The sequence below is a fragment of the Neolamprologus brichardi genome, chromosome 18 (assembly GCF_056152115.1).
Source record: "Neolamprologus brichardi isolate AB-2024 chromosome 18, ASM5615211v1, whole genome shotgun sequence".
Classification (NCBI taxonomy): Eukaryota; Metazoa; Chordata; class Actinopteri; order Cichliformes; family Cichlidae; genus Neolamprologus; species Neolamprologus brichardi.
The window spans coordinates 30,613,520-30,641,443 of record NC_142121.1 but is presented as its reverse complement, the minus strand read 5'-3'; the positions used below and the strand labels follow the sequence as shown (position 1 = coordinate 30,641,443).

Genomic DNA, 27,924 nt, shown 5'->3' with positions numbered 1-27,924 from the left:
ATAAGCTAATTAACCGATTCACACTACAACCTGGTTTGCCTCTTACCTGTAATTATTTTTATTTAATTTAATAACTGTACAGTAATCTCTGTATATAGTAACCACTGTCCTTAATGTAAATATGTAAGAAAAATTGTGTATGTTTCTGTTCCGTGTCCTGTGTACTGTTTGTTTGTATATTTGTCTTTTTGGCTGCTGTTACAACCAAATTTCCCCTTGTGGGACAATTAAAGGATTATTCTATTCTATTCTATTATACAAACTTTTTCAATCCAAAGAACAGAAGGAGAATTTTTATTTTTATACTTTAAGACTGAATACATAAAAGTTACCTGTGTAATTTAGCTATGTTTTTCTTTTTATAGAATATAAAAATATACCTGTTATGATTAATTTGTCAAATTAATAACTTTTTATGTATTTTGTCATATTGTCAAATGTATTGTTATCATGAGAATACTCTGAAATATCGTGATATTATGTTTGGGCCATATCATCCATCCCTAATGTGATATCTAGCCCATTTGCCAATGTGTCTTAACAAGAAGCTGAGTAAGCGTACATAATAAAGTGGTCATTGAGTGTTTATGTTCTGCATATTATGCAAGACTGAAACAAGAGGGAGTTCTGAATCTTTTAATTGGGTATAAATCAGTCACATTTTTGTGAATATATCCACAAGAACTGTAGAAACACCTCCATTAGAAACACATCCATTACACATTTAAATGTCTGTTTTGCAAATGTATTCCTGGATAAACCGAGAATGTTTATAGCTGCTATTGAGTAATGTATACAACTGGAGTTTATACCTTGAGTGTGCTAACACTGCGAAAAGCGAACAATCCTTTAGTTTTTCCTTAGTTACATTTTTACTCATTAATCCCTTTACTGTTCAGACATAAATTATAAACTATATGATCTTTCTCGATTGCAGGCAAACATTGTTACATCATCTCTTTTGAGTTGCAGTATTACTTGTCTCTCTTTCTCTGCTTTTTTGTGTCAGCTTTTTTGATTACACACCACTAAGAGACTTAGCTATGTTTACTGCTCATTGCCGACTCAGATGTTCTGCAGCCTAATGAACGTACATATTTACAGCAGCAGACTTGAAATCAACAATAGGTTTGGTTTGTGTGTGTGTGTGTGTGTGTGTGTGTGTGTGTGTGTGTGTGATGACTTTTGAAACAGCACTAAAAAGAAATGATCAGACTGTAAGCATATAGATAAGTGATAAGAGAGTTTTTACACAGTTGAAATAAAGGGTCTTGTGTGCTAAAAAGATAATATAGCTGGATTAAAGATTAACAGTCACTGTATGAGTCTGTGCTGCAGCTTTTTGTTTTTCAGACCTTCACCATCAAGCTCAAAATGACAGACTTTGGAGAGATTCTGAGGAACATTGGGGAATTTGGATTATTCCAGAAGATCACTCTAATTGCACTTTGCTTTCCAAACTTTGTTCAGACTTTTCTCTTTGCCAGTTTTGTTTTCATCCAATCAGATCCAGACAGACACTGCAACACAGACTGGATCCTCAGTGCTGCTCCTAACCTGACCTCAGAGGAGCAGCTCAACCTGACCGTGCCTCGAGAGGAGGATGGGACCTTCAGCAAGTGTGAGATGTTTGTCCCAGTGAACTGGGACATTGATACTATCAGAGAGTACGGACTCAATGAGACCACAGGGTGCCAGGATGGATGGGTGTATGGGAACATGCTCTACAAAGCCACCATAGTCACTGATGTAAGTGAAATTCATTGTTCAGTAGATCTCTCACCTCCATGAAACATTACATTAATTATTTTGTTTGTCTGTTTTATCATTATTATTTTTACGAATACTCACAGTTTGATCTAGTGTGTGGCCAGGCCAGCTTGGTGGAAGTGATTCAAGCAATGTTCATGGCTGGAGTTCTTGTTGGTTCCCTCGTATTTGGACCTTTTGCTGAATCGTAAGTGTGCTTCTTGCAGTAGTTTATGGTTCCAAAATACAGAAATACTTTAATATAATTTCACAGGGAATGAATAACTTTTGTCTTTCAGCACCTTTACAAAACAAATGTTTGCTTCTCTATCTTAGCAACAGCTAACCAAATAATTTTTAACATTTTTCACAAGTTTAACAACAAATAGACGTGTGAAGAGTTTGCTGTACACACACTTCAAGATTTCAACAAACTAAATGTTGCCTAATAATTAGTCAGCATTAAAGATATATGTATCTCAAAATATAAAACTATGTTTCTACAAACCCAATTCCAAAGAGTTGGGACAGTGTGTAAAATCTGAGTAGAAACAGAATGGAATATTTTTCAGATAAACCCATATTTTCCTGATGTGCTGATGTTAAATTAGACTTACAATGAAATCTGTATGAAGTCAGTATTCCATATGCGTTTCTCTAGATCTTTAATGTAGTATGTTAAAGGGTTGCTTCCCTACATATATAACAAAACTGCAAATCCAGTCATCTGAAAAGAGAGTTTTTAGAGGACTCTTGTGTAGTCTCTGTGCAGTCCTGTGAAAAAAAATAACTTGCTTTGGCAACAATTCCCCAGATTGATGCTGAGGGAAATATAGGTACACTCAAAAAAATGAAACTGGGTGGTTGTTACATTAACAAGATTCAAACTTGTAATTTGAACAAAATAATTTCATGTTTCTATGGTAAATGATTAAATCATGCAGGGTTTGCATGAAATTCAGCAACTTAATTTATTCTTGTTGAGATGACATAATACAATCTAGTTAGAGTGGTTAGTTGACTGAACTAACAAAATTCACAAGATCATACACGATTTCAAACCACAGGAAAACCACTGGGGTAATAAGAGGCAGACAATCATACACACACCACATATGTGCTGTTGCTATTTATTGTGGTTTAACCTGTCGAGGACAAAAACGTACAGAAAATTCTGTATCAAGCCTTGTAATCATAACCTTCCTATTTTTTTAAGTCTCACTTGACAGCTTGGTGGCGCAGTGATTAACACTGTTGCCTCACACAGCAAGAAGGTCCTGGGTTCAAAACCACTATCTGGTCAAGTTTGCAGTGGGTTCTGCCTGGGTACTCTGGTTTCCTCCCACAGTTGAAACTCATGCAGTTATTAGGGTCACATTAACTGGTGCTTCTTGTGTAAATGGTTGTCTGTCTCTATGTGATAGTGCAGTTGATTAACAGCGCTTGCTATTTACCCTCCTCAGTGTTACTGAAACATGGGGTGTAGCTTTTCACAGGACTGCCCGTGAAAAACTCTATTTTTACATGATTGCATTACTGTTATCTCTTTAATGGCACAACATTAACCAGCAGCTCTTGTGATCAGTGTTGGGAAGGTTACTTTTAAAATGTATTCCACTACAGATTACAGAATACATGCCCCAAAATGTATTTTGTAACATTTTCCGTTACGTTAGTCAATGAGAGTAACGTATTCTGAATACTTTGGATTACTTAATATATTATCAAGCGTTTTACAACTACATGAATGTCCTATTGCTGTGTGATTTATTACTATTACTGAAGGTTATTTGCCATACAAACACCTAATTTTAAAAAATATTTCTTTCACATCATTATGCGGGCTGCATGTAGAGGTGACATGGGCCGCGAGATTGAGTCGCAGGCATTAGAGCCTCTTAATGCGTGTTTTGTTTGGGTTTCCACCGGCGTGGAGTTACCAACAAAAGAGAGGGGACAGCCTAACATATGAAACACGAAAAGACTGCCATGTAAGCCCTTTATTTCAACAAAGTAACTGTATTTGGAATACCACATTTTTAAACGGTAACTGTAACAGAATACTACAATACATATTTTGTATTTTAAATACGTAACAGCAGGTCATGTATTCCGTTACTCCCCAACACTGCTTGTGATTTACATAACAGAAGCTAATGAATCTCTGTGTGTTTGTCTTGGTGTTTCAGGTTCGGCCGCAAACGAGCAACTCAGATTCCAGCAGTTCTGTTGTCTGTATTCACCGCGACAACAGCTCTCTGTCCCAACGTCTACTTATATATAGTATCTCTGTTTCTGGTGGGATTTGGAGCTGGAGGATATCGAGTCAACAGCATCATACTGTGTATGAAGAGTACACCAACTTTTTAGATCTTCTGGACAAGGCTACAACTAACTAGTTTTCATTGTAAAATAATCTGCCAGTTGTTCTTTCAATGGCTAAGATGATGTTCTTATAATGTTTTACAGGTCCAACAAGGCTGTACTGATCTGATATTTTCCATTCAAACCTTCTACTTCCCACCTCTTCCCATTTTATTGTTACTTTTATCTTACTGTTGCCTTTGTGACCGTTTTACATATTTACATTTACATAAGAGACAAAAGATAATCAGTTTCTAAACATAAAGATGTTGGACAAAGGACAAAGACACATTTATGTAATTTTGTGTCCATCTTTCGACAGTGAGTTTTGTCTTCAACTAAACACATACTTGAGAAACTCTTGGGTTGTTGTTGGTTGGTTTGGGTCATTATCCATTCACACTGAGATGTTCTGTCTGATTAGGTATAAAATAGTAATAGAAAAATATATGTACAGTCAGCCGAGATATTCATAGCAGCTGATGTGCAATGTTTTTACTTATTTTTGTTGTTATGTATTTATTTTGTTCCATCTGAGCTGAGGTCTTAATCTAAAATAAACAAACAATTAACATATTTCCTTATTGCAGCCACTGAATGGATTGGGATGTCCAAAAGATCATGGGGAGCTTGTGTGACTCAGCTGTTTAGTGCAATTGGAGAGTGCGTCCTCGCTGGTGTGATCTATGGCATCCGAAACTGGAGACTGGCTCAGCTGATCACAGCAGTTCCGCTTGCAGTGCTTATTATCTACATATGGTGTGAATTTCACTCTATTTATTGAGCCATTTATAAATTTAAAAATGTCTGTTTGTTTGAAGTGCCATTTTCTTCCTATCAGGTTTATTCCAGAGTCAGCCAGGTGGCTGTTAAGCAGAGGCAGAAAAGAAGAAGCCAAACAGCTCATTGTCAAAGCAGCAGCCATTAACAAACACCCTGTGTCAGAGTCTCTTCTGGACAAGGTAGTGAATCACATTCAACAGGGGAGAAGTTTTCAAGAACATCAATGGCACCTGTAAAATAGCTGTTTATTTGTTATGTTTACTATTCAACATATTCATGACAAGAGATGTATCTATGTATTAGCCCTGCAATAGAATGGGGACCTGCTCAGGGTGTCTCTCATTGTATGTAATGTCAACCCTGAACTGGAACTGGAAAAAACTAGACTGATGGATTCATTTCACGTCATTTTTCTTAATTTGCTATGATGGTGTTACAGCAAGCGTGACTTCTCCCACAGATTGAAGTGAATAACACTGTGAATAACGGAGGAATAAAAATCCTCTTCAGATCATCACTGCTGACCAGATATTTCTTTATTATAATACTATCATGGTAAGTTCAACATCTATAGTGAGGTTAATACATTAAAGGGAAATATGTTAATACAAAAACATGTTGCTGTTTTTAAATACTAAGATTGGCAATTTGATGTTTTGATGATTAAATGGCCATTCATAAATGTGTTATAAATGGTTCATGATACGGGACTTTTGTGTCTGATTAAATGTGTTTCTCTTCTCTTTTAAAGGTTTTCCGTGAACCTTTCCATCTACAGTTTGTACTTAGACATGCAAAACTTTGGTTTGAGCATCTTTGTAACCCAACTGCTTTATGGTGTTTTTGAAGTACCATCTGTTTTACTCTCCATGTGGCTGCTGGAGATTTTGGGGAGAAAAATATTATTCATAGCAACCCTTCTGATCGGAGGAGTCTCTTCCATACTTATCCTCGCTGTTCCTGATGGTGAAAGCTTTGTTATATCGCAAAATACATTTTTAATTGTCTGCTTATCATGTTTATGTTCACTTTTATTAATTATTTATTTCCTTTATGTCAGGTTATGCCATTGCTGTCACATCTTTAGCTGTTGCGTCTCGTTTTTTCTTGATATGGTCTGGCTCTGTTTGTATGGTCTTTATGCAGGAGTTGTTTCCAACATCCGTTAGGTAAGCAGTCACAGTTTTTATTCATGTTTGTGAACAATACCCTGACTTGTGTGAAAAGAACACATGGGGGATATTAGTGAGTATACCATTTGTCCTCCTGTTTCAGACAAACAGCCACAGCTTTAGGATCCATATCAGGAAGATTAGGTGGATTACTGGCTCCACTGCTGAACTTGTTGGCCATGTACCACTCGGTCATACCCATCACAGTCTTCAGCTGCCTTACGTTAATAGGTGGATTTCTCGGCTTCTTGCTTCCCGAAACCAAAAGAAAAGAGCTTCCTGAGACGACTGAAGAGGCTGAGCGCAATGGGTATCAGTGTTTAACTACTGCAGCATCTCAAACATGTTATTTTGTCAATGATTGTTTTTTTCATCTGTTTCTGTTTTATGTCTTTCAGACATGTTAGTCCCACAAAAAGAACAACTACCAGTCTACATTCGTATTCAACCAAGATGTAGATGTTTTTGTATGGATTTCATCTTTACAAATATGTGATGTATTTAAATTAACCACAACCTCAGTCATCATGTACTATAGACGTCCCTGGTTCTGGACTCAGGGTCTGAAGATACATCTGAGGAGACCGCAGTCTTAATAAGTTATCATTTTGTTAACACTTTGGTTTTCAGTGTAACTTTGGCTAACTTTCTGCAGTACAAAGAACCAACTGTAATAATAAGTGATTAAATAAACACTGTTTCCATCACCTGTTTCCCATTAACTGCTGCAATCAAATTCTCTTTTTGCCCATAGAGGAATCCTATTGTCATGTCGTATAAATCATTGTATTCCATACAGAATTGTGAGCCCTTACTCTACAATTAACTGCCTATAGGTGCAACCCGACTAATTCTGACATGTTTTTAAAAAATACATAATTACATTGTTAACTGGTTTAATTACACTTAATTTAAATAGTGAACAATAGAATCTTGCTATCCCACGTGATTACCCCTCCTTTAATATTTGCTCTGACCCCTGCTTCTTTAAAAATAGCATTTCCTATGAGTTTACACTGTATCTCTCTGAGATTAATTTGGGCTTTATACAGTATCCCTGCATAAAGTCCTAAACGTTTGTTTTGTTATAATTTAGTGTGAATTTATTAGTTTTAAGAAATTAATAAAGCCTTTGAGAATTTAAAAAAGGTTAGCCAAGTAGTACAAGTACAAGTAGTGTGTCAGCATTTTGAGTTTATTGTTGTATTTGTGAATTCTTATGTTACATTGAAAGAATGTTAAATTTTAGTATTATTATCAGTTGCCTTGAGTTTTAGGTCTAGTTTAGGTTATTCTGTGTCCTCTTAGTTACGAGTCTTTTCCTGTTCACTATATGGTCTTGTCCTCAGTGTCTTACTTTCAGTTATGCCTGTGTTTAAGTCTCCCTTATAGGTTCGTCCTGTTGAGTCTGCATATGTTAGTCTGTCATATTTCATGTCTGTGTTTCCTATGTTATCATGCTTGCGTCATGTCTGTGTCCTGTTATGTTTCCTGTTTTATTTTGAAGGGGTCTCGTGTTCTATGTTCATTGTTTTTGTTTCATTTTCCCTGTGGTGTCATGATGTTCATTTGTGTCAGCTGTGTCCACATGTGTTTCCACTTTCCCCGATCACCTCATGTGTGTATTTAGTCTACGTATTGTCATTCAGTCTTTGTCAGGATGTTCCTCATCTTGTCGTGTGCCCTGCGTTCCATACTATCACTGTATCATACTAATCATAGTTGTTCCACAGTCGCTTCTTTGCTTGTTAGTTATTTAGTTTTCCCAGTCTAGGTTTTAGTTTAGTTTGTCACCCAATACACTTTGCTTTATGCTGTATTCATGTTTTTCAGCCTAAACAAAACGGCACGCCTTTTGTAAACCCCAGTTTTTCCTCCGTCTGTGTCCCAACTTGGGTCCACCTCTCACACCCCCCACGTGGCATAGTGATTTCTATAATTTCTTTAATAGTCTTAGTTTTTAATTTATCAACAATTTATTCAACACTTCATCACACCTGAATATAAAATTAACCTTAAGATACGGCTTTTTCACAATGACACCAAAAATAACATCAAATCTTAATCCAAACCATGATCTCTTCATAAATGTCACCAAGTAGTCTGCGTACATAATAATGCTCACCATTAGAAACTTTTTGGGGGTGATTATTTTAGTTTGGCACAACTGGGATCATTTTTGTATTGTCTTTCATGCTACATTAAAGTTAGTTTTATCTACTTACTCATAAAAATACCTTTGGTAATGATAATTTACCAGCTTTACAACTGACTCATAATGCAGAAACATGTGCAGGAACTGGATACAAAAAGGCTGGACAGGCAAAATCTGAAAACAGTTTTTCGTCTAGTCTTTGCTGATGAACAGTTGAAAAGGTTTTAAGTACACTGAATGTATTATGATGTTGGATATGACCAGGTTTGTACAATGTGTATCTCATAAAACAGTAAGGACAGTCAGTGTATATTTTACATACTTATGACCTTATGAGGCACAACTTGCTAGTACCAGGTTGGACCTCATTTTGCCTTCAGAAGAGTTTTAATTCATTAATTCATGCATTGATTCAACATAGTGCTGGAAACATTTCTCTGAGATACTGGTCCACTGAAGTGATCTGTGTTTTGCAACACGCCACATCCTGCTGGAGCCATTAGAAACTGGGTGCAATATGGTCATAAAGGGATGGCCACAGTCAGCAATAAAACTCAAGTAGGCTATGGTGTTTAAATGATGCCCAGGCAGTACAAAGGGCCAAGTGTGCTGACAAATTATCTCCCGCACATTTTACCACCATCACCAACCTAAACTGTTATAATGGATTGGATTGGATTTATATAGCGCTTTTCAAGGCAGCCAAAGCGCTTTACAATTCACTCTCACATTCACACACTGGTGGAGGCAAGCTACAGTTGTAGCCACAGCTGCCCTGGGGCTGCCATATCGCGCCATCGGCCCCTCTGGCGGTAGGGTAAAGTGTCTTGCCCAAGGACACAACGACCAGGACAGAGAGCCCGGGGATCGAACCGGCGACCTTCCGGTTACAGATACGCTTCCCAACCCCCTGAGCCACGGTTGCCCTGTTGACACAAATAGGATGGATCCATGCCTTCACGTTGTTTACATCCAATTCTGACCCTACCATCTGAATGTCACTGCAAATCAAGACTAATCAGACCAGGCAACATTTTTTAAATCCTTTCCAATTAAACTGTAGTGACATCTGGCGTGGTCTTCAGCTGCTGTGGCAAATCTGTGTCAAAGTACGACATGTTGTGCATTCAAAGACACTCTTCTGCATACTTTGGTTGTGGTCATTTGATTTTTTTTCTGGCCTTCCTCTCTGGTCATTCTCCTCTGATCTCTGATATTAACGCAGCAATTCCTGTCACAGGATATTTTCCCTTCTTTTTAACGTCTTCTGCAAATCCTACAGATGTGCTATGTGGGGAAATTAAATAAATCAGTAGTTTCTGAAATACTCAGACCAGCCTGTCTGGCACCAACAACCATCCAAAATGCAAGAAAGCAGCGCTACATACTTGTTTAATATGCAGACTGAGGCACATATCATGGTCAAAAACAGTAACAAGAGGTTTCATTTCGTGGATAAAGTTACTTTATTCTAACCCAGTGGCAACAGTTATAACCAGTGGACAACATATTCTATCACTGTCACCTGCAAAGAACAGAGTAATTTCCACCCTGTATAGGCTAATTAATCTGTCCCACCTCTTTTGAGGAAATAAGAAGGCAATGGGAACTGGACATAAGTTCAGCAATTAGTGATGTCTCGTGGGAGGCCATCCTTAGATGTCATGGTTTGATACAGTTGATAGGAGTCTTAAGAGCTCACCAATGGAAAGCTGGCAGCCATGTATTCTTATGTAGACCCCTCTTGCCCTCGGTGTAAGAGCCTACCCAGGGCTGGACTGGCCATCGGGCATACCGGGCATTTGCCCGGTGGGCCGCTCGTGATTTTTCATTTTTATGGGCCAATGGGGTTTTATTTCTTTTCTGTTTTTAGCGGTATAAATGAATAGTGGTGGATTGGCCAGTTGGTCATGATCGACTCTGGGCTGGACCAATTACAGCCAAGGAGGTCGAACTTTAAAGTTGAGGTGAAAAGGAACGCGATTTGTCCCGTTCCTCTTCAGCTAGAAAGTTGCTAATTCAATCATGAAACTGATCAATGATCAGCTGATCAGCTTTTCTCTCTGCGCCAGAAAGAGGAAACCAGCGGAGGTTGCGCTAAACAACAGCAGCACATTTAAGCTTGATCAGCTGTTGTTAGAATTTATTTAATATTACTTTCTAGTATCAGCTGATGTTTGCTGGAGCCACAGCTGTAAAAGCTGCTGGTCATGATATCGGTTTGGATACATGAGGGAAACATGAAGATGAAACCAGGAGATGTCCTGTCATGGTCTGGGCGAGCCTGAGTAACTTTCCACAGCATCAGCTCTCCTCCTCTGGGTGGAGCCCTTCCTGCCCTTCCCCGTTCCTCAGCTGCAGGCAATTATTCTGGCAGTATTTAGGAGCAGTGCACACAATGAGTCTTCGCCAGATCGTCTGGTAACCTCAGTTAGTTCACAGCCTCATGTTCCTGTGTATTTATCAGTGTGCATTACTTACCTCTCTCTTCCTGTCTCCTAGTTGGTACCTGGACTCGTCATTCCAAACCCTGCCATAGCCTTGCTTCTGGATTCCGGTCAGCTGCTGCTTAATCCTTTTCAGACAAACTGCCATTCTCACCTGCCTGCCTCCCTGCACACCTGTATTGGACTCAGCACTCGCCTGGACCTCGCCTCGCCCCACCTCCAATGAATCCCCGCCTGCAAACACGTAAGCCCCCCAGCTTGTCAAATGGAGAAACACTCACAACTCCTTGGACTGTTCTGATTTTCCTCTCCTACGTTTCAGTGCCCTGGTCTGCCACAGTTTCCACCAGCCCCACTCCAGTCTCAGCAGTTTAGTGACCTGACTGTTCCATGCTCGCCCTAGCCCCGCACCTCACAGACACCACGCTTTTGCACAAAGCTTAATCTTGTTTTTTGTCTTGAATATTTATGTTAGGAACACTTGTAAATAAAAGTTTTTGTTTTCGCAAATCACTTCGAGCTTCCGGTCTTTGGTTCTGCGCCTGAGTCCATTCCACGCCACGGGCCTCTGAGCCTTGACATGTCCTTACTGAATCATCAGAGCTGAACAGGTGATGGAGAAACAGGTTTACCTCTTAGGTGACATGAATGAGTTGAAAGGAAGTTATGAACTGTTTCTGCGAGACAAATAACACCAAGATCTCCCTGACAGCTGGTAACTGTACAGGGGCGGGTCTAGCAAAGTTTTGATAGGCGACTACCGCACTCTACAGGAAGGGCCAGAGTCATCTCTATTTTCTGAGGTGACTGAGGTCTTTCAACATCTGTCGGACAATGCTCAGGATTTACGAGTCTGTTGTGGTCAGTGCTATCCTCTATGCTGTTGCATGCTGGGGCAGCAGGTTGAGGGTCGCAGATGCCAACAGACTCATTAAACTCATCCACAAGGCCAGTAATGTTGTGGGGATTTAGCTGGACTCCCTTAGGGTGGTGTCTGAGAGGCGGATGTTGTCCAAGACAAGTACAAAGTACAAATCCTAAAGTGCAAAGCTGCACTTTAGGATTCTTAATTTGACCCACCACTAAGAGACGTAGCTCTGTTTACTGCTTATTACTGACACAGAGATTCTGCAGCCTAATGAACTTGTATTTAAAGCAGCAGACTTGAAATCAACAATATATATATATATTAGGGGTGCAACGATACTCGTATCGATATTGAACCGTTCGATACAGTGCTTTCGGTTCGGTACGCATATGTATTGAACAATACAAAAATTTTAATTTATTTTATCAACTTTCCTTCTGACGATGCTGTCTGTGTTGAGCGCTCAGTGGATCTGCGCTCGACAGTGCAGCCTAGGCAGAGTAGTCGAACGCAGATTCACTGAGCGCAGGGCAAGCTAGCAGACAGAAGTTAAGCTCTCATTGCAACATGGCAAATTGAACCTCCCCCACCCTCATTCAGATCTGGCGTTTGGAACTATTTTGGTTTTTATGTGACGTATGGCCCTGAAGGTAAGCACGTCATGGACTAAAGTAAAACAGTATGTTGGATGTGCCACGCAATGCTCAATTACATGGGTGGGAACTAGTGTGTTAGCGCAGTTAGCTCGTGAACGTGTTGGCCGTCCAGCCCCACGCACGGGGCAATCCGCGGTAGCTCATTAACGGAGATTTGCCTGTTGTGGCGTTAACGTCATTTCAACGAGATTAACGCTGACAGCACTAGTGGGAACACAACGAATATGACTGCACATTTACGCGACATCATCCTAGTGCAGGGGTCTGCAACCTTTAACACCCAAAGAGCCACTTGGACCCGGTTTCCACGCAAAAGAAAACACTGGGAGCCGCAAATACTTTTTGAAATCTAAAATGAAGATAACACTGCATATATTGTTTTTTACCTTTATGCTTTGTGTGAACAACTAAAGTAAGTAAGTAAAGTTTATTTATTAAGCGCTTTTCACAGACAGGCAGTCACAAAGCGCTGTACACAAATATTAAAATAAACAATACAATCAATAGACATTATTCACAATGTAAAGGATCAAATGTAAATAATGTAAAGAATATAAAATATGTAGATCAACAAAAGGCTTGTTTGAACAGAAAAGTTATTAACTGCTTTTTAAAAGAATCCACAGAGCAACTAAGGTGTGTTGCTTATGAAATCCATGAAGTGCTACAGAGAAAATTACATTTTATTTATGTAATTAACACATTTTGAACTCTTAAAGAACTATAACAAAAGGAAAGACACCCAGCTGAACTAAAATGATCCATGTAGCAAACAAAAACTGTTGTGAGCCGCCACCCTTATATCGCCTTTGGGCTTTTGGAGCCTTGACCTGACTTAAGTAAAAAGTAATTGGAAAAAAGCACTATGCTGCTAAAAAAGGAAAAATATATATTTGCAAAATTCTGCCTAAATATGTATTTTGCCAGGTTAATGTGTGTGGCGGGCGTGGTCTGCAGCGCCGCTGCATGGGAGTCGGTCACACCTGAGCGGCACCCGCAATCACGCCTCGCCACCTTAAAGTATGTGCTCTCTCTGCTGTTGTGTTGTCGGGCTGTGAGCTGAAAAGCTACAGCCGGCTGTATGCGTACAGCAACCGTGTGTGAAAAATGGTCAGTAAAGAGATGCTGAAAAGCGTGTTCATGCAAACATCGTCGGGTCTGTCGTGATATGTTTACAATAAGACTTATCGTCCCGAACCTGCAAATCGGGGCTTTCATCTTTACGCAGGACTGTAAGCTGTCATCTGTGAGGCGTGAGCGGTGTTTGTTTTAACATAGTTCGCGGTGGAGCTGCTGACATAATGTGGATCCGAAGATCCATATCTGGCCTACCTGGGGTCGAAAGTCTTGATAAATGCACGGCGTTTCAGCGGGTATACCGGCTTCCGCAAGTGTGACGCTTATTTTGAGCGGTGAAAAAATAATAAGATATAATTTTATTTTTTTATTTCAAAATCACAATAATCTTCCAATTTAGAACTACAAGTTAAAAAAAGAACTAAATAAAAAAAATACACTTCAGCTAAATACTTCTCATTTATTTTCCCAAACCACCCGGAGCCGCAGTATAAGGACAAAAGAGCCGCAGGTTGCCGACCCCTGTCCTAGTGCAAAGACAAGTGGAAGCAGACAAAAACAACAAGCAGCATGCTACAAACTTTACCCGAGTCATTTAGACAGCCGTTAGCACATGATTCTCCTTATGGGGACCTGATATGTTTAATATGCTGCTGAGAATATAGCCCAGAAGAAGCGTATAGTATAGCTTTTATTTTGGAAAGAGCCATTTCTCTGTAATAAACTCTCTTTTCCAAAGATGAGTGATTTCTCGATTAGATACAGGGCTCGCAAAATCGCTAGCCGGGCTATCGATTTTTCCAGTCGGGCTACCAAAATCTATCTCTGCCCTGCCCGTCGGCCCATCGTAGGAAGGAAAAATATATGTCAATGCTTTTGCATTCTTTCGGAAATGTAGCTGGGTAATTATGTCATTGGCATCGGTGAGCCACTGTCAATATGTGACATATTGAAATCGCGTTTGAATTTGCGCTTGTTTTTTGCTTTCACTTTGCAATCGCGCGAACTGTGTATAGAGAGCGACAGCACTGATTGGTGAGTGATGATAATTTGCGCACCAATTCCTCTGACATCGTCTTATCAATCGTTAGCTTACTATGCAAACATGACAAGTGAAATCTCCCGCAGCAAGCTTAAACATGTGAGAGGTTGATTGCGCAGAGAATCGCTGAGCGTTATGTGAGTGCGTGTGTAAAAGCAGCAGGATATATATTTTAGTTCTGCTGAGCCAAATAAGACAGGTCAGCGTGAAGAAGTGACAGCCAAAGAAAAGCTTACCAGAAAACGGAAAAATTATGACAAATCAGACTATAAGGCAAAAAGAAAGTGCAGCTTTATGGTTTCATGGACAAAATAATTTCTGTGGCTGCAATATGACGAGCTAAATAACCAGGGCTGCACATAAGTGGTCCGCAGGTGCGCATTCGCTGTCAAAGTAAACAACCGCCCAAGATAAGAAGTTGCAACACGTGTTTGCGTACATAAGATTTTCAGGAGGAGGACAGACATTTGTTTAGAACTCTTAAAGATGTCGAAGAAGCTCCTTTAAGCAATTACTTTGGTGTTCCTCCACCTCCAAAGAAATGTCAGGAGTCCGAACCACAAAAGAAGCGCGTATTCTCGGAAAAGTGGTTGCAGGAGGTGAGCTGGCTTCAAACAAATGATGAACGTACAGAGATGTGGTGCAGAATGTGCCGTGAAAATTTAATAAATGACAAATTAAAAAGGCATGAACATTTTTTTTGTATCGAAAAAATATCGAACCGTGACACCAAAGTATCGAACCGAACCGAACCGTGAATTTTGTGTATCGTTGCACCCCTAATATATATATCTATATATATAGATAGATAGATAGATGTATATGAATATATCCACAAGAACTGTAGAAACACCTCCATTAGAAACACATCCATTACACATTTGGGGGTGGCTGTAGCTCAGGAGGTAGAGCAGGTCACCTACTGATCGGAAGGTTGGAGGTTCGATCCCAGGCTTCTCCAGTCTGCATGCCAAGTATCCTTGGGCAAGATACTAACCCCAAGTTGCTCTCCGATGCATCCATCGGAGTATGAATGTGTGTGAATGTAGTTAGAAAAAGCACTAAGTATAGATAAAGTGCTTGTGAGAATGGGTGTGACTGGGTGAATGTGGCATGTTGTATAGAGCGCTTTGAGTACTCCGGGAGAGTAGAAAAGCGCTATATAAGAATCAGTCCATTTACATTTAAATGTCTGTTTTGCAAATGTATTCCTGGATAAACCGAGAATGTTTATAGCTGCTATTGAGTAATGTATACAACTGGAGTTTATACCTTGAGTGTGCTAACACTGCGAAAAGCAAACAATCCTTTAGTTTTTCCTTAGTTACATTTTTACCCATTAATCCCTTTACTGTTCAGACATCAATTATAAACTATATGATCTTTCTCGATTGCAGGCAAACATTGTTACATCATCTCTTTGGAGTTGCAGTGTTACTTGTCTCTCTTTCTCTGCTTTTTTGTGTCAGCTTTTTTGATTACACACCACTAAGAGACGTAGCTCTGTTTACTGCTTATTGCCGACTCAGATGTTCTGCAGCCTAATGAACGTACATATTTACAGCAGCAGACTTGAAATCAACAATAGGTTGGGTTTGTGTGTGTGTGTGTGTGTGTGTGTGTGTGTGTGTGTGTGTGTGTGTGTGTGTGTGTGTGTGAGGACTTTTGAAACAGCACTGAAAGAAATGATCAGACTGTAAGCATAAAGATAAGTGATAAGAGAGTTTTTACACAGTTGTATAGAGGATATATGAATGTGCTGACATAACAGCAGTTCAGTACCATCAAGTAAGAACAATTAAAATAAAGGGTCATATGTGTGCTAAAACGATAATATAGCTGGGTTAAACATTAACAGTCACTGTATGAGTCTGTGCTGCAGCTTTTTGTTTTTCAGACCTTCACCATCAAGCTCAAAATGACAGACTTTGGAGAGATTCTAAGGAACATTGGGGAATTTGGATTATTCCAGAAGATCACTCTAATTGCACTTTGCTATCCAAACTTTGTTCAGCCTTTTTTCTTTGCCAGTTTTGTTTTCATCCAATCAGATCCAGACAGACACTGCAACACAGACTGGATCCTCAGTGCTGCTCCTAACCTGACCTCAGAGGAGCAGCTCAACCTGACCGTGCCTCGAGAGGAGGATGGGACCTTCAGCAAGTGTGAGATGTTTGTCCCAGTGAGCTGGGACATTGATACTATCAGAGAGTACGGACTCAATGAGACCACAGGGTGCCAGGATGGATGGGTGTATGGGAACATGCTCTACAAAGCCACCATAGTCACTGATGTAAGTGAAATTCGTTGTTCAGTAGATCTCTCACCTCCATGAAACATTACATTAATTATTTTGTTTGTCTGTTTTATTATTATTATTATTATTATTTTTACAAATACTCACAGTTTGATCTAGTGTGTGGCCAGGCCAGCTTGGTGGAAGTGATTCAAGCAATGTACATGGCTGGAGTTCTTGTTGGTTCCCTCGTATTTGGACCTTTTGCTGAATCGTAAGTGTGCTCCTTGCAGTAGTTCATGGTTCCTTTTGGACATTATCTGACTACAGAAATACTTTCCTATCTTAGCAACAGCTATCCAAATAATTTTTAAATATTTTTCATAACTTAAAAAAGAAATTGTTTGAAATTTTCAGACCCGTTTCTTTGCTTTCTTGTCAAGAGTGTGCCGCACACACTCGTTAAGATTTTCGATGACTGCATTGTTATCTCTTTAATGGCACAACATTAACCAGCAGCTCTTGTGATTTAGTGTGCTTAGTATCATAACAGAAGCTAATGTATCCCTGCGTGTTTCTCTTGGTGTTTCAGGTTCGGCCGCAAACGAGCAACTCAGATTCCAGCAGTTCTGTTGTCTGTATTCACCGTGACAACAGCTCTCTGTCCCAACGTCTACTTATATATAGTATCTCTGTTTCTAGTGGGATTTGGAGTTGGAGGATATCGAGTCAACAGCATCATACTGTGTATGAAGAGTAAACTACCTTTGCACAAACTTTGCAACTAACAATCATTTTAACTGTAAAATAATTGCCACTTGTACTCTCAATGGCTAAGATGATGTTCTTATAATGTTTTTTAGGTCCAACAAGGCTGTACTGATCTGATATTTTCCATTTACACTTTCTACTTCCACCTCTTCCCATTTATTATTCGTATTGTTACTTTTATCTTACTGTTGCCTTTGTGACCGTTTTACATATTTAAATTTACATAAGAGGCAAAATATATTCAGTTTCTAAACAAAAAGAGGATGGACAAAGGACAAAGACACATTTATGTAATTTTGCATCTGTAAACCACAGACAATCAAGATGTGATTGAAATGGAGATTTTCAACTTCTAACTTTTGGGGGAAACCATGCAAGAGAGAATTACAATAGTCAAGCCGGGAGGTAACGAGACTGTGGACAAGAATGGACGTAGACTGGGTGGAAAGAGAAGGACAAAATCTGTTAATGTTGTGTAGATGGAAATAGGCAGAACGGGTGAGATTATTGATGTCAGATTTAAAGGATAGTGAACTATCTAGGATGACACCAAGGCTCTTAACCCGAGGAGAGGGGAAAACTGTGGAGTTATTAATAGTGAGTAAGAAATGATTAGCCTTCAGTAGGTTTGATTTAGTTCCAATAAGGAGGATTTCAGTTTTATCCTCATTAAGTAAATTAGAGCTGAAGCAGGATTTTAACTGGGATAAGCATTTTGTAAGAGAAGAAGGTGAGAGAGAGGAATCAGGCCTGCAGGAGAGATATAACTGGGTGTCATCTGCAAAACAGTGAAAATGAAGATCAAATTTACGGAAAAGGGTATCAAGAGGGAGGATGTAAATTATGAAGAGAAGAGGGCCTAAGACTGAACCTTGGGGTACACCAGAAGTGACCGGGAAGAGACGAGAGCGGAATGATTTGAGTTGAATAAACTGGGAGGGGTCAAGGAGATATAATTTGAACCGGGCTAGGGGTGTGTCGGAGATACCAAGAGAGGAAAGTCTGCTTAGAAGGATGGAGTGAGAGATGGTGTCGAAGGCTGAGCTCAGATCCAAAATGAGAATGTTGAGAAGACCAGAGTCAGCTCCAAGTAAAAGATCATCAGTGACTTTAAGTAAAGCAGTTTCTGTACTGTGACATGAGCAAAAAAACAGATTGAAATCTCTCATAGATGTTATTATTAACCAGGTGTAAATGACGTTGAGCTGCAACTACTTTTTCAATTATTTTAGAAATGAAGGGTAGATTAGAAATCGGACAGAGGTTGTTAAAGTTGTAAAGGTCTAAAGAAGGTTTTTTCTGTACTCGAGTGACTGAAACAATCTTGAGTACGGAGGGAACGATGCCGGTGGCGAGTGAAGAGTGAATGATAGCAGAGATGAGTGGGAGTACGGAAGAGAGGCAAGATTTCACAAGCCCTGTAGGCATAGGAAGCATGTGGTGGGCTTTGATTTACATATGATCTCAGTAATATCAGATAAATCAGGAAGATGAAAGGTGGAAAAGGGCTCAAAATGGAGAAAAGTTTGTGGAGAGGGGGTAGACACAGCATTTGAGTTGCTGGCGAATGTTATTAATTTTTGTAGTGAAGAACAACATCAAGGAGTTATAGGTTTCAGAAGAATAGAAGTGTGGTGGTAAAGCATTAGGGCGCTGAAGAGTTTTGTTGAGAAGTGAAAACATAGTCTTAAAGTTGCCCTCACAAGAAGTGATAATACCAGAGTAGAAGCTTTGTTTGGCCTTGTTGATGGAGTTGATGATGTTCTGTCTGATCAGGTGTAAAACAGTAATAGAAAAATATATGTACAGTCAGCCGAGATATTTATAACAGCTGATTGTGTACCTTTGAAGGTTTGTTCTTTGTAATTTATATTTTTTTGTATTCTTTGTATCTCAATTAAAATAGCAATTAATATGTTTTCTTTATTGCAGCCACTGAATGGATTGGGGCGTCCAAAAGATCATGGGGAACTTGTGTGACTCAGCTGTTTAGTGCAATTGGACAGTGCGTCCTCGCTGGTATGATCTATGGCATCCGAAACTGGAGACTGGCTCAGCTGATCACAGCAGTTCCACTTGCAGTGCTTATTATCTACATATGGTGTGCATTTCACTCTATTTATTGAGCCATTTATACATTTAAAAATGTCTGTTTGTTTGAAGTGCCATTTTGTTCTATCAGGTTTATTCCAGAGTCAGCCAGGTGGCTGTTAAGCAGAGGCAGAAAAGAAGAAGCCAAACAGCTCATTGTCAAAGCAGCAGCCATTAACAAACACCCTGTGTCAGAGTCTCTTCTGGACAAGGTAGTGAATCACATTCAATAGGGGAGGAGTTTTCAAGAACATCGATGGCACCTGTAAAATACCTGAAAGCAAAATGTTTATCTGTAAAGCCCAAAAAGTTTAAACTTTAAATAATTGCCTTAAACTTTTTAAGTTGATGAATTTAAAGGTTAAAGTTTATAACGGAATTTTTTCATTACATTTGACATATATCTTTTGACTACAATAAAACTAACATGTTTAGTAATTAAATTAAAAAACATTCAATAACTCCTACCTCAAGTTTTCAATCATGTTGTCCCACTGGAATAAGTTGACATAACTTAAAAGAAATAAGTACAATAGTTACTTTTTTAGTTTAGTTACTTTGAATGATGACAGACTTTCACAGGCTGATAATAACCTGGGTTATCAGCATGGATTACTATAACGAGGGCCCTTGTAGTATCTGTATCTTGCTCATTATACTTTTCTTGAATGAATGAGAGAAATCATCTCTCTAATTTATCAGAGATGGTTTCCACTTATGAGCCAGAGGATTCTGCAAATTATCATCATACCTTTTTGTATTTAAGCCTCACCTAGTAACCCTTGATGTGTGTATGAGTTCTGTTTGAGAACTATCCATTATTTTAGTAACAACTCTGTATTTTTATAGTTGTTTTGAGAAAAAATTAATTATGGATAGCTTAAAACAGATGACCTGCGTTCTGGACACTAATCACTTCTAAGGCCACCTAACCCAAGTGACAAGTAGAGAGGCAATGCTAAGATGGTTTGGACATTAGCTGAAAGGCAGGAGAAGAAGAAGACCTTTAAGAGTATTCATGGATGTAGTGAAGGAGGAGCAGCGGGCTAGTGTGGCAGGGGAGGATGCTAGAGATAAGGTGAGCTGGAGGCAGAGGCAGGCACCTCTAAAGGGTGCAGCCGAAAGTAGAAGATGACACTAACTTTCTTTATAGCTTTAAAGAAGTAAAAGAAAAAAAGTGAAGAAAAAAAATCAGCAAACCTCTCCAAAACACTAGACCAGCTAAATAAAGGTATGTTAAAAGCATGTTAGTATTTTGTGAGCTGTTTACCTGTTATAGAGAAGTACAGTGTAGTGTTCAAGACTTACTGTGCAGATTCTGAAAAACCCCGAGTCATCCATACATGGGAAAGGCCAAAGAACAGAACTATAAGGAAAGAAACAAATAAAAGTACATAATGTTTGTGGTAGGGGTATATTTCAATTGACATAAGACAAGAAGAATGGTGCATCCTGGACAGGTCACCAGGCCAATCAAACATATATACAAAAACAAATTGATCATGTTAATACAAATAAGACAAAAATGAAAAAAAAGTCAAAATCTCGGTTTGAGTTTCATGTCAAATAGTCATTTGAGTTGAACCCTATATGCAGGACTCGAATGCAGGACTAACTTAGAGTCAACTTTACTGCAGGAAATTCAGGGAACTGAATATAACTAACTTAAACTGGCAAATACTTGAGGCCTCTAACACAGGACATTCCAAATAGACAGGACACACAGCTAGAGGGATGAGGGAGGTCACAACCATAGACAAACAAGGCTGAGACACATATATACAGGAGGGTGATGAGGGTAGTAGAAACAGCTGGGGGACACAGAAGGAACAGATTAGGTTTGACGAGACAGAGGAAGCAAAACTGAACATAATGCTGACGAGACCACGACTAACAAAATAAAACAGAAAGTAAAAAACACGGAACACAGAGACGAAGAACAAAAGATGTGAGCTTGACACAGAAGAACTAGAAACATGGATGACTAAACTAGGAAGCACAGGGAAATAATGTGAGGCTACAAGTCTAAACGATGTAGAACGTAGGGCTGGGCGATATGACCCAAAATTCATATCTCGATATTTTTTACCTGGACGGCGATATAAGATATATATCTCGATATTTTTTTTAAAGCCACAAGGTAAGAACAAAAAGAGAGTTCTTAGTCAAAGCATGACACGAAAAGCATGAAAAAAACTACTCAAAAATAAATTATGAGCATTTATTAAATAATAATGCTCCATAAATAAAAGAAAGCTATGTTGTTTTTGTGCATAACAAAGAGCTCGCAATTGTGCTGTCAAAATGTAAACTAACAGACGCTGAGCATAATAACAAAGGCAGATTTCACAGCTGCTCTGTTCCCAACTTCTACTGTGTGACTGACAGCCTGGAGTTTGAAATCCTCTTTGTAACCATGTCTCTTAACAGGTGCCATTTATGGTCCTTATACACACACAATACGGTAATATTACGTTGAAGCACAGTACGTATCACTCCGCGAGGCTCCTCGGTAGCCGTAATGCTCTGACAATCCATCAAGCGGTGCTGCTCCGTAGCTTACCAAAGTCGTACTAAAACATTTTTTTGACAGATTGCTGAACGCTGTGTACCACATAAAATCGGTTCGCGGTCATCAAGCACAACCAGAATTCATACATAAGGCGCGCTGTCGATTTTTGAGAGAATGAAAGGATTTTAGGCCGTACATGGCGTTAGCGTGGTTAGCTCGTTAGCGTGGTTAGCTCGTTAACACGTTGACGCCGTCCAGCCCCACGCACGGGGCGATGCGCAGTACCTCGTTAACGGAGATTTGCCGTGTCCATCTTGTCGCTGCCTGCAGGTGAAGCAATGGGGGAGGGAGGGGGAGTTGTGTTCAGTGAAGGAGAGGCGAGGCCGAGTAACGTTGCGTAAAGACAAAAGTGGACGAAAGAGAGGCAAACTTGTGGCTCCACAACTATAATTATAACGTAACATAGACTATATCGATATAAAAGATATTGTCACATCTTATATCTCGTATAAAAATATATCGATATTTTTAAAAAAACTCGATATATCGCCCAGCCCTAGTAGAACGCATAATAAATTCAGAAATGCATCATAAACCCATACAAACTCAAAACACTTGGTCAATGACCGTGGAACCACGAAAGACTTACTTGTTTTGTGAGTCTTCTACTTCAATAAAGTCAATTAAAGTTAAGACACCTGTCAAGTTTGGTGCAGAACGTGTTGGGCATGCTCTGTTTTAACTCCTTTCAATGTTAGAACTCTGTGTATACCTACATTAAAAAAGAGCAAAGGTAATTGAACTATGGTAAAGTGATAGTTATGGCTATTCTCCATACAGTGATATTTGTTCCTCCATACAAGTGTAAAGGGATACTTCAAGTTTTCCAGCACCTCTGCTGTGTTGACAACAAGGATCTAAATTGTTAACCAAGGTGAAAGAAGTGGATAGCACATTCAGTTTCTAGTAATAGCACATATTTTCAAAGCACCAATTTAATAAGACGTCCAAAACAAGAATCTTAACTTTCAAAGGGCTGTTTAAATTTGCCTAAACAAAAAAATAGCAAGAATTTTTTTTTTAGCAGAAAAAGAATAATTCTATATTGCTACTATCTTTTGCTTTAATTGAACAGCCATGCAGCAACATATTCCCCCTAAAACGTTCAGCCATTTCTCTACATTGTCATATCTCTAAATAAAGACTTTAACCAGCTCCTGTCACTCACGATGTCCATTACCATTACATTACATTTGCTCCTGATCGTTCTTACTTCATTCAAGTCCATCGCTTTAAATTTTAAAGATCATTCTTTGTTATACTGTCTGTATATATGTCTGGAGAGTATTACATTAAAAAAAGGGAAACAATTAAATAGCTGTTTAAAATTACACGTTTTCTATAGTTTAAAAACTTAGTGGTCTGTCTCAGCTATCACGGTGAACAAACACGGTCAGCTAACTTAACAAGCTAACACAGTCGCTTCGCTAAGTGTTAGCTTATTAGCTGCTAGCTAACGGTGCAACTAAATGAGAATTTCTTTGCTGACACACTGGCTTACCAAAATGGCTAGGAAAAACAGAAATCTAAAGAAAATTAGAATACTTACTGTGATATAATACTGGTAATGTTTTACACTTAAGAATGCAAAGCCACTTTACAGCCAGGTGTCTGGGATTTCAAAGAGTCTTCGATCCTGCCAACAACTGCAAACAAGTACCAAAGACTAATTACCTCATTAGTCAAATCTTTATTAGAAGAAATGCATTTAAAAATTTAAAAACTAAACAAAAAAGTTGGTTGACTCTTTTTAAGGCTTTATAGTAAATTCTTCACTTAAAAAAAATCAAAGACAGGAAATTAAAACAAAAACAAAATTGTTACAATTTGTGCATACTGAAAGAACCTGAGAGATTGTTAAAAGACAAGGACATTTTCCTTTTACTCTACTATTCTCTATTTCTGCATTTAAAAATGAACTTAGTTAAAAAATGTTCTAACTTAAAATCATAATAATACTAGTGAAGGTATGACACAATAAAATGCTACAAATTATTTTCAAATTTGTTATTGTAAGCATTACTTACATTAGGTATTACTTCTCCCACAGATTGAAGTGAATAACACTGTGAATAATGGAGGAATAAAAATCATCTTTGGATCATCACTGTTGACCAGATATTTCTTTATTATAATACTATCATGGTAAGTTCAAGATCTATAGTGAGGTTAATAAATGAAAAGGGAAATATACTATATTTGTAATCACTTTAGGTTCACACAAATCTTTATTTAAAAAAAACTTAATAAACTGTAACTTTTTTCAGACAGTAAGATTGGTAATTTAATGTTTTGATGATTAAATGGCCTTTCTTAAATGTGTCATAAATGGTTCATGATACTTTTCTGTGTGATTAAATGTGTTTTTCTCCTGTTTTAAAGGTTTTCAGTGAACCTTTCCGTCTACAGTTTGTACTTAGACACGGAAAACTTTGGTTTGAGCATCTTTTTAATTCAACTCCTTTTTGGTGTTTTTTCAATACCATCTGTTTTACTCTCCATGTGGCTGCTGGAGATTTTTGGGAGGAAAATATTATTCATAGCAACCCTTCTGATTGGAGGACTCTCTTCCATACTTATCCTCGCTGTTCCTGATGGTAAAAGCTTTGTTATATCGCAAAATACATTTTTAATTATCTGCGTATCATGTATATGTTCACTTTTATTAAGTAATTAATTAATTAATTAATTTCCTTTATGTCAGGTTACGCCATTGCTGTCACATCTTTAGCTGTTGCGTCTCGTTTTTTCTTGATATGGGCTGGCTCTATTTGTATGGTCTTTATGCAGGAGTTGTTTCCAACATCAGTTAGGTAAGCAGTCACAGTTTTTATTCATGTTTATCAAAATTGCTTGACTTGTTTAAAAATGTTAAAACAAAAAAAGAACAGAAGGCAAAACCAACTTAGCAAAGTATTTTTTGTCCTCCTGTTTCAGACAAACAGCCACAGCTTTAGGATCCATGTCAGGAAGATTAGGTGGATTACTGGCTCCACTGCTGAACTTGTTGGCCACGTACCACTCGGTCATACCTATCACAGTCTTCAGCTGCCTTACGTTGATAGGTGGATTTCTCGGCTTCTTGCTTCCCGAAACCAAAAGAAAAGAGCTTCCTGAGACGACTGAAGAGGCTGAGCGCAATGGGTATCAGTGTTTAACTACTGCAGCATCTCAAACATGTTATTTTGTCAGTCATCATTTTTTTCATCTGTTTCTGTTTTATATCTTTCAGACAAGTTAGTTCCACAAGAAGAACAACTACCAGTCTACATTTATATTCAACCAAGATGTAGATGTTTGTGTACTGACGTTGTTTTGTATTGAGTTTTTAACTCTTTCTACAAATATACCAAAATAATTATGATATGTTTTGAATTCAAATATGTGGGGATTCTAACACAGGAAACTCCAAAAAGACAGGACACAGACAGATAAGAGAAATCACAACCATAGACAAACAAGGCTGGGACATATATACACAGGTGGGTGATAAGGGTAGTGGAAACAGCTGGGGAACACACTAGGAACAAATTAGGCTTGAGGAGGCAGAGGAAGCAAAACTCAACATAATGCAGACGAGACCACGACTAACAAAATAAAACAGGAAGTGACAAACACGGAACAGAGACAAAGAACAAAAAACAAGATGTGAGCTTGACACAGACAAACAGGGAAAGACATGAAAACCAGACTGACAACATACAGGAGACAGACATACACACAGATGAGACAGGGAACAACTGGACACGAAAGGGGACTAACTAAATCAGGAGAGGGACTAAGAATTAGAACCATGGATAACTAAACTAGGGAGTGAGATTATGATATGAGATTATGAAAGAAATGATTTTGTGCTCTGTAGAGCATCACTGCACTGTCGAGATCATCAAAATCCTCAAATTTGAAGACACATATTCTACTAATTAATCCATGGTTCATAATAATCTGATCACTTTATAATTCCTTGCTTTATTCTGCAGCAGAGACACTGTATTAGTGTTTGCTTTGTATGTTTCTCCGTACCTCCACAGAGTTGTATTGTATGGACCAATTGTGAAACAATACCGTTATTGTATTAATGATTTTTGATATAAGAGATCTCTTAGTTTTATATAATGCAAGCATTTAGATACAGTCTTATATGAGCTTTTTAATGATTTGGCATCAGTTTATGGACTTACTTTATTATACCTTTATTCATCATAATTATAAATTAATTTTTTCTAAGCACTACATGTTTTGTACGCTATAATTTAGTGATAAATGATTCACTTTCAATCTTTTCTTTAAAGGCATTGTTTGCAAACAGTTTAACATTAAATCCAAAAATACTCTTTAGTGAAAGTAGAGTGTGATGACAACCATCACTTGATACTGGCACCTAAACCATCTGGCACTTTCGTGCAAAGTCATAATTTCATTCTGATGTAATTTAAATCTAAATATAAAAAAGATTTAACACCAAATTTAAATTTCATGGGCTGCATGTTATATAACACAAATCCAGTCGTTTCCCACAAATAAAAGAAATGATACAAAGAAACTGTAAATACTTTTTTTCAAATGTGATAAAATAAAATAAAGTAAAAGCGGTCGACTGCTCTCTCTCCATACCTCCAATTTGTTCTTTCACATCGAGTTTATTTCAACCTGCACTGACTATCGCAACTCTTCACACACACTAAGTTACTTTAGTGCACAATACTGTGTAATACATTTTATAGTGTAATACTGAGCCTTTTCTGTTTTTGCTTTGAAATATTTTACTTTGTTATATAAGACAAGATAAGATAAGACAAGACATGTGTCTTGTCTTATCTTAGCTCAATAAAGCAAGAGAATAAAGATATACAATAATATATTCAGTAACATACTGTTAAGTAATCTTAATCTTAATGAGAACAAAAAGACATTGATAGTAATCCTAAGAAAATCATCTACAGAGCGAGGAAGAGTTGGACAGCCTTATAGCCATGGGTAGAAAGGATTTCCTGTGGCGGTCAGTTCTGCATTTAGGGGCGATGAGTCTTTTGCTGTGTGTGCTCCGATGGTCCATCATGGAGGCGTGCATGGGATGGAAGGGGTTGTCCATGACACAGAGAAGCCTTTTTAGCATTCTCCTCTCAGACACCTCCACCGGGTTCTCCAGTCTGACACCCAGGACAGAACCAGCCTTTATAATCAGCTTGTTCAGCCTGTTGGCATCAGCTGTCTTCACCCCATTGCCCTGGCACACGGCTGCAAAGAACACAGCGCTCTTTACCACAGAGTGATAGAACATGGTCAGCATTTCCCACAAACGTTGAAAGACCTGAGCCACCTCAGTAGGAAAAGCCGACTCTGCCCTTTCTTAAACACAGCACTGGTGTTCTTGGACCAGTCCAGTTTACAGTCAATGTGTACCCACCACGTCAGCCCCTCTGATGGTGACAGGGGTAGGAGGAGGAGCATACCTCCTGAAGTCCATGATCAGTTCCTTTGTCTTTGTGATGTTAAGTTGTAGATGGTTTAGCTCACACCACTCAACAAAGCTGTCCACCACACTCCTCCTGTCCCTGATACAGCCCACAGTGGCAGAGTGTGGTATACACAATATATTATCCATACATGCATTTTCTTAACCACTTTTTCAATTTAGACTAGCAGGGGGGCTGTTATAGCGCACTCTGAAAAGTTCACCAGTCTATTACAAGAGCAATACATAGAGACAGATAACCATTCACACCATAGGCATGAACCTAACATGCATATTTTTGGACTGTGGGGGGAAGCTGGAGCATGGCTGGCACAGCTGCAGACCTCACCGTCTCAGCACTAGATCCTGGTTTGAAAAATGGTCTGCTTCATAGGCACGAAGAAACCAAACTAGCACAGCTTCACAGACAGGAACACAGCTCCTCCCCTCACTAACATCTGAAGTAGTTAACATTCAGAACTGTCA

At 38.7% G+C, this 27,924-nt stretch overlaps 2 protein-coding genes across 2 annotated transcripts; both read left to right on the top strand.

The window, feature by feature from the left end:
• Positions 1-1,374: 1,374 nt before the first annotated feature.
• On the top strand, positions 1,375-10,896 carry LOC118455098 (solute carrier family 22 member 13-like). The gene is made up of 11 exons (XM_087831346.1): positions 1,375-1,749; positions 1,854-1,957; positions 3,939-4,093; positions 4,704-4,872; positions 4,955-5,075; positions 5,357-5,451; positions 5,648-5,862; positions 5,957-6,065; positions 6,172-6,378; positions 6,467-6,470; positions 10,726-10,896. Exons 1-11 carry the CDS (start codon positions 1,375-1,377, stop codon positions 10,894-10,896), a joined length of 1,725 nt encoding a protein of 574 aa, XP_087687472.1.
• A 5,335-nt stretch (positions 10,897-16,231) lies between these two features.
• On the top strand, positions 16,232-25,276 carry LOC102786799 (solute carrier family 22 member 13-like). The gene is made up of 10 exons (XM_035912949.2): positions 16,232-16,606; positions 16,720-16,823; positions 17,142-17,296; positions 19,253-19,421; positions 19,503-19,623; positions 24,034-24,128; positions 24,366-24,580; positions 24,688-24,796; positions 24,921-25,127; positions 25,216-25,276. The coding sequence occupies exons 1-10, from the start codon at positions 16,232-16,234 to the stop codon at positions 25,274-25,276; spliced, it is 1,611 nt and encodes a 536-aa protein (XP_035768842.2).
• Positions 25,277-27,924: the final 2,648 nt, after the last annotated feature.